This window comes from Diospyros lotus, chromosome 12, assembly GCF_014633365.1.
Source record: "Diospyros lotus cultivar Yz01 chromosome 12, ASM1463336v1, whole genome shotgun sequence".
Taxonomy (NCBI): Eukaryota; Viridiplantae; Streptophyta; class Magnoliopsida; order Ericales; family Ebenaceae; genus Diospyros; species Diospyros lotus.
In genome coordinates this window covers 29,610,754-29,621,941 of record NC_068349.1, presented here as the reverse complement: position 1 = coordinate 29,621,941, position 11,188 = coordinate 29,610,754, and the positions used below count along the sequence as shown (strand labels likewise).

The 11,188-nt window shown below is 36.6% G+C and overlaps 1 protein-coding gene across 1 annotated transcript; it reads right to left on the bottom strand.

Moving 5' to 3' along the window:
* Positions 1–7,340: 7,340 nt before the first annotated feature.
* Positions 7,341–7,880, bottom strand: LOC127787604 (uncharacterized). The gene has a single exon (XM_052315668.1). It carries the CDS (start codon positions 7,878–7,880, stop codon positions 7,341–7,343), a length of 540 nt encoding a protein of 179 aa, XP_052171628.1.
* Between the last annotated feature and the right edge of the window lie 3,308 nt (positions 7,881–11,188).

Below are 11,188 nucleotides of genomic sequence, written 5' to 3'. Positions count from 1 at the left end.
GAGAAAATGCCGAAATTTTTGGAAAAGTGAAAATTTGAGTTTTTCCTCCAAATTTGGTAATCAATCAATGGATTGATTTAAATGGTGATTTTGTGGAACCCGATAAAAATTCTTGAATGGGAAAGAATTAAAAATAATTGAGAAAACGACGATTGGGCGTCTAAATGAGATTTCCTTCATAGCCAAGGGAAGGACGAGCCTAGTTCCCACCTAAGGCGTTTCGTCTTGAAACATGGTCCACCCTTCGCCAAAGGCCGAGCAGGTGGACAATTCGGGTGATTGTTCACGAGTAACACCCGTAAGTGGGAGCGGGGCGTTACAATAATAAACAATGATCATGAATTACCAAGAATAAGGTGACACCAAAGAGAGTATTCCAGGACTCGACTGATGTATACAAGTATCACAATTTAAGACTTGATCAATTCCAAGTTAAACGTATCATGCCACCATATACTATTATGCAAATGTGCATATAAATTTAATATCAGAATCAAATCTCATAGGCTCACAAGCCATAAATCAACACATGCCAAAGTGTATCACATAGATAAAACCTCACGATAAATATGGAGCCAATCTGCCAGGCTATGGCCACCTCATCCCGTGCCAGGTGCTCTAGGGTACCCTTTCTCCCTCCGCGCAAAATAATAGATGCGCAAAACATATATATATGTAACATGTACATGTATGCATCATGTATGCATTTTCCAACCACATGTATTTAAATTCTTGATTCCGCGATGTTCATACTTTCAACATCACTTACCCACACCGGGTACTTTTCTATCATCAGATAAATTCAACATATCTTACCTCACAACGTTTACCACATTCAAGAAGTAATTTATGACACAGAAATACTTGATGTAATTTATAACACAGAAATAATTGTTTTGAGAGATGTTGTTTAATATCAAATCTCGATTCACCAACTGAGGAGTATTATAAATTTAATAACTAATTTTTCCATCATATGATTGTTGTGATTTCATTTAACTAGTGATAGTATGCATTTACTTGCATTCATGCTCATAGCTCAAATTCATGATTAGGCCTTATGCAATCAAATGACCACACCACGCGAAATTGCTGGCCAAACTTAAACCTGAAATTTTTCTAAGGCAAAGGACCAATTAGAACATTTTTTGAAAATGTCTTCATTTTGAAAAACTAACTCCCGGTAATTTGATAACTAGCATTCATTGTTATAAAAATAATTTTTAATGAATTTTTCAAGAAACGGAAACTACGTATTTCGATGGTGGTAAAATTACAAATTCGTGAATTTGTACTAAAACCAAAATTCTATCTTTTTATTTTTATGGATTTTGATTTTTTTGATATTTTTATTGAATCCAAATGGGGGGTACTTTCTTATTTACATTATTTATTAAAGTAAATGAAAGATAAAATATAAATTAAGGTAAATAGATAGGTTGTGAGCAGGTAGCTCCTATTCAAAGGCTTATGAGAAGAGATTGGGACGAGCTTGAGGTCAAGGCTTATGGAACGAGCTCGAGCTCATGAGTTCGTGGCTTATGGAGGGAGCTCGAGAGAGCTCGCGAAAAGGATAGGCGGAAAGAGCTCGGAATGAACTCTAGGTCATGGGCTGAACAAGAGTTTGTTCAACGAGCTCCCAGTCAAGGGTGGGCAAGAGCTCGCTGGATGAGCTCACACCAAGAGCTCGAGGTTAGGCGCGCGGCAAGAGCTCGCGGCCAAGAGCTTAAGAGAATGAGCTCGCGCAAAAGACAAGCGGGAAGAGCTCGCTGGAACATCAATGAAGCTGTACGTGTATATATATATATATATAATTGGGTTTGCAGAACAGAGCAGGGGCATTCGAACGATTGTTTAAACATGGGTATATGGTGGATTAGCTAGGTAGGGCGTGGATTGAATAAACTTTACAAATCCGTGAGGGGTATCAGCTCGTTACGCATGTATGTATATATGTATTTATAAGTGAGTCTCATATATAGGTGAATAGTATATATATATTTTCAGTTGAGCCTTTTGTTGTTTGCTCCAAATACCTCAATGAGATCATTCAATGGTGACTTAACATTTTACATTCAGACTCAACACTTATATATATATATATATATATATACCAGGGAATGTTCGTGCCTAAAGGCACGCTGTAAATATAATATAAGATTAAATAATATTAAGATTAAACATTGAATAAAAAATTAAAATTAAAATTATTGTATATTTGTTTCCTTTCACTTAATGTTTTATAATAAAAAATAAAAAAAATTAAATTAAAAAAATTAAAATTAAAGGAAACAAATATACAATAATTCTGCTTGCCAATCAAATATAAAAAAAATTAAAATTTAAAATGAACAAATTAAATTAAAATTTAAATATCAAACAATACATATCAGTCAGTGCTATTGCTGCCAATCAAATATAAAAAAATTAAAATTAAAATGCACACCAATTAGTGTTACTATTGCCAATCAATTATAATTACATAAGAAAAATAAACATTATATTGTCATTCACCAAAAAAGTAGGTTAAAATTTTACAAAAAATGTATGCTTTACAAAAAATGTGTCAATAACATATCTTCAAACATGTGTTTGCCCGAACTTCCTCCTCAATACTTTTCAAAAAGTCTTCGTATCAACTTGTATGTATCCCCAATGAAAAACATGCACAATAATCTGGTAATTTGTGAAACAAAAAAAATATAGATTCGTACATTTGTTATACTAATCAAAATATATTTTGAGATTGAAATTACCTTATTACATTCCCATCAAAACAAGGTAGTTGTATTTCTCCTTATACTTTGAGTTGTTAGTCACATAAGAACCAATACATATATTAATGAAAACTCACTATACACATTGCGCACACAAAACTGCAAACTTACTACCCATCTCTTTTGCGTGTAATATTTTCTATTTTTCTTTTCACTTCTCTTGTTATTTCCTTAAAAACTTCTTATAAAAAAAAAAATTTTAAAATGAAGTTTCTTTTTCATCATATATTTGTTTTTTTTCTCTTATATTTTTATATATTATTATGCTATGCTATAAATGCAACATGTGTTTTTCTCTTATTTGTTTTCTTCTATTTTTAATACTTATTTTAACATGCTTCAGATCAATGCTTACTTTAACATGCTTTAAAAAAAAATCTATATAATAAAACACAATAGTTTTTGAAATAATAAATTCGTAAAAAAAACATCTAAATTCATAAAAAAAATTATATGACAATATTTGAAAAATAAACTTCTAAAAATTGTGGAGAAACCATACCACGGGATGGGTATTTTTCTTCCATTTGCCAGAAAAGGTAGCCTTTTCTTTTTCTTTTGTCTTTGCCTATAATAATAAAAAATAAATAGACTATATTTATAATTTTTTTTAAATGATAAGAAAATGCATGTCCATTGTTGAAGTGACTTTCAAGCTTACCTCACAAATGCGAATAGTATTAAGGTCACACTCATCGCGAATAACAACATTAACATTTTTTTTTTGAAGAAATCGAACCTATACATGTAAAAATTTTAGAGTGATAAATAAAACTTTATACACATAAATAAAAAAAATTAGTAAACGAAATCGATATTACGGTTCAGTGTAAGTCTCTGTCCACCTGTAAAGTATGAGAAAAAAAAAATAGATATGATAAGTATTTTTTTTAAAAAAAAAAAATAGGCCTTATATTAAATTTATATTAAGAAAAAAAAATTTACTTGACCAAAAATAGTAATATTGTCCATAACTGTTGCACTTCAACTTAAAAAAAAAAAATTAGTTACTACCAAATCAGATAATAAAAGTAAAAATTTTATTTAAATAAATAACTATCATGGATAGAATAGATGATGAGGAGAAGAAAAAAAAATATAAACCAAAATGATAAAAGGCCAACCCAAATGTTTAAAACATATGTATTTTAATAATCACATTAAAATGATAAAATTAAAACTAAAATCAAATCATGGTATTAATAATTATCACTTGGAAAGTCTAAGAGGAAAATTTGAAAAGTAAAATTAAGGAAGATGACAACCCTGATTTTTTACACCCAATAATTTTTTATAAAAATAAAAATAAAATAACATTTATTATGTTCCGTTACATAAAATTACCATTGATGTTGGGTTAAATGGGCTGATGATGCGGAGCCGATCACCTTCTTCTGTCTCGGACTAAGTACCTGCAAAAAGGGTGGGGACTTGCTCCCTGTGATCCCTCCGACGCTCAAGTCAGTTCATAGGATTTTTGAGGAGTATAATAGTAATAGAAAAATAATATATGAGTCCCTTAGGAGTCAGATCCCCATACCTGTAGAGGTTGCCCTCTATTTATAGATGTCCCGTGGCCTTTCCCTTAGGAGATAAGATATATTTCAAAAAGAGAGGTTGATCCCTTTTCCATGGGGAGAAAAGATAATCTTCCCTAATAGAGATAATTCTTGGGATATTTAAAGATATCATTGGTTGACTTAATCTTCTTCTTTATCTCTTTCTAGTTCAAAATCATAATAAAGATTATAAAGATAAGCGGAGCTCCTAAGTCTTGACACGTGGCAATCGCATATTGGTCTTTACTGGCACACATGGCTCCTAGTTAATGGTAACCTCCCAGGGGTAGTACAGTAAAATTGCCCCCTGTAAATATTCCCTCATCACTTGCCCCCACTCCTTGAGCTGATCGAGTAAGGAGGTTGGGCAGCTGAAGGAGTAGTTGTCATTGTTTTTCTAAGCCTCTGTAAAAAAGTTCTACTAAAAATTTGGGTTAGCAGTCTCAGATGCTGAATTCGCTTTTTAAGTCTCCCGGTGCCTTTTCAGTCTTCCCATGCGAAGGGTGATTAGGTCGCTCGAGGTGATAGTAACGTTCGAGAATTTTCCTATAGTAGAAAAGGGGCCAACTCTTAAATTAGTACATATATATATATTTTTATTGTTATTTTTGGCCTAGGGCCGAGGCTATGCTAGTCGAGGCCGCATTCCTCATCTTCAGGGGCCACTGGCCGAGGTTGTAGTGGCCGAGGCCGCTTGCCTTATCTTCAAGGTCGCTGGCCGAGGCTATGTGCCTTGTCTTCGGGGGCCACTGGCCGAGGCTGCGGTGGCTGAGGCCGCGTGCCTGATCTTTGGGGGCTGCTGGCCGAGGCTGTGTTGGTCGAGGCTGCGTGCCTTGCCTTCGGGGCTGTTGGCCGAAGTTGTGTTGGTTTAGGCTGCGCGCCTTGCCTTCGGGGCCGTTGGCTGAGGCTATGGTCCCCTTTGGTCTTCGTTTGGCGGAGGTTTGTAGCCTCCGAACTGATGCCTTTTGGTCTTCATTTGGCGGAGGTTCATAGCCTCCGAACTGGTGCCTTAATTAGTAGGGGTGGTCCCCTTTGGTCTTCATTTGGCGGAGGTTCGTAGCCTCCGAACTGGTGCCTTAATTAGTAGCGGTGGTCCCCTTTGGTCTTCATTTGGCTGAGGTTCGTAGCCTCCGAACTGGTGCCTTAATTAGTAGGGGTGGTCCCTTTTGATCTTCATTTGGCGGAGGTTCGTAGCCTCCGAACTGGTGCCTTAATTAGTAGGGGTGGTCCCCTTTGGTTTTGAGTTGTCAGGAATTTGAGGATCATATGTGATCCTTTTGTCTCGAGTCGTTGGGAGCTCGAGGCCCCGCGAGGATCACATTTAATCCTTTTATCTTGAGTGTTCGAGGGTTCGAGGCCCCCCGATGATCACATCTGATCATTTATTTTTGAGTGTTCGGGGGTTCGGGGCCCCCCGAGGATCACATTTGATCCTTTCTTTTTGCGTTGTCGAGGCCTTTCGGACCCTCGGTCTTCGTGTGCACGTGCTGGCTTGGATTTGTAGTTGATGACGAGATTTTAAAGAATATCCATATTTTATTTTCGCGGTTCGGCGAAATGCCTACGTCCGCAATTAGAAATAATGTTCATATTTTGTCTTCGCGGTTCGGTCTTGATGCCTACATCCGCCGTCAGAGATAATGTGTGTTCGGGGGTTCGGGTCCCTGCGAGGATCATATTTAATCCTTTCATCTTGAGTGTTTGGGGGTTCGAGGCCCCCCGAGGATCATATCTAATCCTTTGTTTTTCAGTGTTCGGGGGTTCGGGGCCCCCCGAGGATCACATCTGATCCTTTACTCTTGCATTGCTGAGGCCTTTCGGACCTTTGATTTTCATGCACACATATGGCTTGGATTATAGTTGATGACCGAGATTTTAAAAAATATTTGATATTTTATTTTTGCGGTTCGACGAAATGCCTACGTCCGCAATTAAAGAATAATAACATTTTGTCTTCGCGGTTCAGCGCAACGCCTACATCCGCAATCAAAGAATAACAAATATTTTGTTTCTGCGGTTAATGCCTACGTCCGCAATTAAAGAATAATAATATTTTGTTTTCGCGGTTCGGCGTAACGCCTACATCCGCAATTAAAGAGAGTATTTTATTTTTGCGGTTCGGCATAACGCCTACATCCGCAAGTGTATGGGGCGAGCCTTTCGTCTGTTAACGTTATTAATCCCGAACATTTTAACAGAATTAATTAAAATTCAAGTCATTGGAGCATATATATCATGCAATTCAAATTAAAACCTTTTGCCTCTACCTATATAGCTAGCAATTTTCTAATAGATAGTAGTTAAAACACTAGAATGATAAAACAAAGGAAATAAGTTTTAACCAAAGCGACATTAACGGAGCTTCCGTCGCCGCCATTATCGTTGCTTGCTGCGGCCATCTCCTGGCTCATCCATGGCGGCTTATGGGTATATACCCTTTTTCCAGAAAGCCTTCCCCTTTAATATTATAATATAACACCTTTTTTCTTACTTACTCTGCTAGGCTTCTATGAGGAGCTTTTCTCCAACATATATATAATATGAATGTAAATGTGTATCATGTATGTATGTGCGTGTGATCCACAATAATGGCAGAATTACGCTTCTTTTATGTGATTGAACATATATATCCATATATATATATGAATCTTTCGGCCTTCTCTTTCAATTATTTTTACATAAAACAATAATTGAAAAATAAAAACCGTAAGAGGCACAAAATCACGGGCTAAGCGCAAATCTCCCCGCACTTCGCCCGTCCCCCTATCTGTGGGAAACTTCATCATCATATGATATGTGCTTGGGATGGCTCGAAGGGCATTGAGACCAGATCTTCCTAGAATCATGTTGTAAGCTGAAGGCACGTCTGCTACCAGGATGTCTAGCATAACTCGAGAAGTTCGGGAACCTCTCCCTACCGTCAGTGGGAGCTGAATGATCCCTTCTGAGTATACGGCTTCACCATCAAATCCCACCAAAGGGACCCTCGCTGCCCTCAACTGTGTCATTTCATACCTATGCCTAAGAAGGCTTGCCGATACAAGATTTCTAAAGAGCTTCCTGGATCCACGAGGATCCGCCGAAGTTCCCACTTCCCGAGTTCAGCTGTTATCACCAGTGGGTCATTTCGAGTCGTGTATCTCGGGAGGTCCCTATCTGAAAAAGAGATTGGATCCACACTCCTCGATCTTTTCAGCCGGACAGCACTACTCTTTTCGTCCTTCATGACTAGGACCTCCCCTGCTGCGAGTGTATGGAATATCGGAGGCTGAGGATGATCGTCTTCCCCTCGATGTGATCTCTCCCGCTGAGCCCGATTTCGATCCTCCGTGCGGTCCCTCTTGGGGGGGCTTCTCGATCGCGACCGTCGATCCTTTCTCCCCAGAGAATCACTTGTTTTAGCCACGTAGCTCCTCAAGAAACCCCCATTGATAAGTTCCTGAATCTCCTCCTTTAATTGGTGACATTCCTCAGTGTCATGACCATGATCTCGATGAAATCGGCAATATTTACTTCTGTTCCTTTTGTCGGATGGTGCCTTCATCGGCCGAGGCTTTTTCAAGTAGTCTTTACCCTCAATAGTAGCAAGGATCTCTGCTCTCGGGGCATTCAGAGGAGTGAAGCCCGAGGTAATGACACATAGACTGGGGGTCCGACCAAGTTTTCAGCCTGTCAGGCAGAAGAAGCGAAGCTTCGCCCCAGATAGAGCTCGGGCAATCGAGGAGGAGATTGCAAAGTTAGCAGAAGCACGCCACATTCGGGAGGTGGATTATCCAGATTGGTTAGCAAATGTCGTGCTGGTTCCCAAAGGGCAGAGCAAGTGGAGACTTTGTATCGATTTCACCGATCTTAATAAAGCCTGCCCAAAGGATAGTTACCCACTCCCGAGGATTGACGCCCTAATTGATGGAACTGCTGGATGTTCACTCATGAGTTTCTTAGATGCTTTTCAGGGATATCACCAGATTCCATTGCACCTAGAGGATTAGGAGAAGACCACATTTATCACCAACAAGGCAACCTACTGCTACACCGTAATGCCTTTCGGTTTAAAGAACGCAGGAGCCACTTACCAACGCTTGGTAAATAAGCTTTTTCACCAACAGCTCGGGAGAAATATGGAGGCATACGTCGACGACATGCTGGTAAAAAGCCTGGTAGCCGAATGTCATCCGGAGGATCTGGAGGAGTGCTTCAAAACCCTTCGTAAGTTCCATATGAAACTTAATCCTGTCAAATGTGCTTTCGGCGTTTCTGCAGGAAAGTTCCTGGGCTACATAGTACACCACCGAGGGAACAGGCTAACCCACCGAAGGTCACGGAGGCAACAGCTATCCCGAACTCCTCGGAGATGGATATTATTGCGAAATTCTTATCGGGAAAGTTCTGAAGAAGGCGGAAGGGAGATCCCGAAGATCCCTCCATGATCCCTATCCCGAGAAAAGGTAAGAAAAAAAGGTGGGGGATTCTTCTTATCCTCTTCTGGAGGATATAGTTTAAAAGAGACAATTAATCCTCGATTGAGAAAAAACTAACTTGATCATCGGAGATCGACCGGGGGAACAAGTCCCCGTCTCCATTGCAGGTACCTTCGGAGAGGCAAGAAGGGAGCGTGCGGCTACCACTTCAAAAAATCAATCATCATGGGCTTTTGGTCAAATTAGACCTTGATAGAGGATTTGCTTGATTTTTGGCTTGAAATGTTCACTTTTATTTCATGAAAAGACTATTTTTAGTTGTTTAATTTAAATTTACAATTCTTAATGAGTTATAATTTACGTACACTACTCTTATGAGTTACAATTTTTGACTTTAAGCACGGATTATCTCAAATGAGTTATAATTTTTCTCAGAGAAACTTATATAAGATATAAAAGAAATGAGTTATAATTTTTCTTAGAGAAACTCAAATGAGTTATAAAAAAAATAAACACATATATTTAGCTCCAACTCATGAAAAAAATAAAATTATATAAACACATAATTTTATAAGAGTAGGACCTACATAAACACCTGAAAAAAATAAAAAATAAAATTGTATAATTGGATCTAACTCATTTTCATCCCATAAAATTTTTAAAAGATAAAATTGTATATTTGGGTCCAACTCAATTGAACCCAATGTTAGAAATTGTTAAAATTAAAATATTTGGTGCAAATTTTTAAAAAAGTGTACCCAATGTCCTAATTTTTTTCTTTTGTTATATTTTTTGATGCTTCCAATACAAAATTTTCTTTCTCTTGGATGATGACAAAAATTACAATTTATAATTTTTACATGGATATACACACACATAACATTGATTTACAATTTAAATTTAATTTATTATTTAAATTAATACACATACACATGACACTAAAACACTTTTCATTCATTTTAAAACTAAAGTTATATTACATGGAAATGTATATGAATGGATGAGATGAAATTTAATACCTCTTACCAAAGTACTTAATTAAATAACTTTCATTCATTTTAATTGAATTAAAATAAAAACCCTTGAGTTCCTGATCGTAAGTAGTCAAATAAATGAAATAATTATATTTTTTCATTTTATATAGATTATTTTAATTTAAAAATAATTTTATTGTGCCTAAAATAAAAAAAAATAGAATTAATAAAATTAAATTAAAATTAAAAAAAATAAATGAATTCTTTTTGAATATTTGCATAAGTAACTATATGATAGATTAACCAATTTCACACTTTTTAAGGATCAAAGATTCAACACTTAAAGATAAAAATATTAAATTTTGAATTAAGTTTTCTATTTTGATATTATTATTTGAATAAAGTTTTAAACTAAAAACAGCATTTGATCATCAATGATTTAAAAAAAAAATATCTTTTTTGAAATTGAATCATCCATGTCAAATTATTATACATCAAAACTTACATTGTTGGTGTTTTTATTTAAAAAATTTCAAAAATAAGTATTAAAACTTACATGATATTTCAAAAAAAATCAAAAACTTACAATGTCGATATTTAGAATACTTAAAAATTAAGTATTAAATGCTTTACAAATTAAATTTAAAAAAAATAAAAAAGAGTCCATGACCTTGTATACCCAAGACTAACATTCCCTAGTTTTATTCAAAAAAAATTAAAATTCATGAAAGTTTAGCACATAAATCAATTTATCACACAACAAATATTTCACATTCACAATGTTGATAAAGTTATTTTAAATGGATCATTTTTAAACCCATAAACAACTAACCCGTGTGTCTGTGAATGAAAAATAGTTATTTTGCATCCAAGTGGACCATTCTCCACCCATTTGCCTTCCTGCATAAATAGATACATCTATATACACACGCACGCACACACACACACACACGCACGCACACATGCATTTCACTCTCTCTCTCTCTCAAACTACTGCGAGCACAAACCCACCCACCCATCCTCCCCACTCTCTCACTCTCACTCTTCCCTGTGCCATCACCTCTCCACCTCTCTCACCCGCGCAAACCCACCCCCTCCCCTCATCTCTGTTTCTCTCACCTCTCGGGCAAACCCACCCACCCACCATCGCCTCTCTCTCACTCTCACTCTCCCTTGCGTCTCCACCCTCCCTTCTCCCTCTCTCGCTCTCGCCCACACAGTCACGACTTAGAGCTTCATACACAAAGAGAATGAAGATAGCATAACGGAACTAAAACTAAAGCCGTGACTATAAATAACTAAAGGAACTATATACGCACAATGACTATATATGTGAGTTTATATATAAATACACACAGATATACACTCACAAATATAAATACAGTTGCGAGAGATACATACACTCAGATATATAAATGGGTGTGGGTGTGCATGTTTTGCTTTGTTGTGTGAATATGAAT

Bases quoted from the DNA above. Each gene is read 5' to 3' on its own strand.
- LOC127787604 (XM_052315668.1), bottom strand. From the start codon at position 7,880: ATGAAGGCACCATCCGACAAAAGGAACAGAAGTAAATATTGCCGATTT.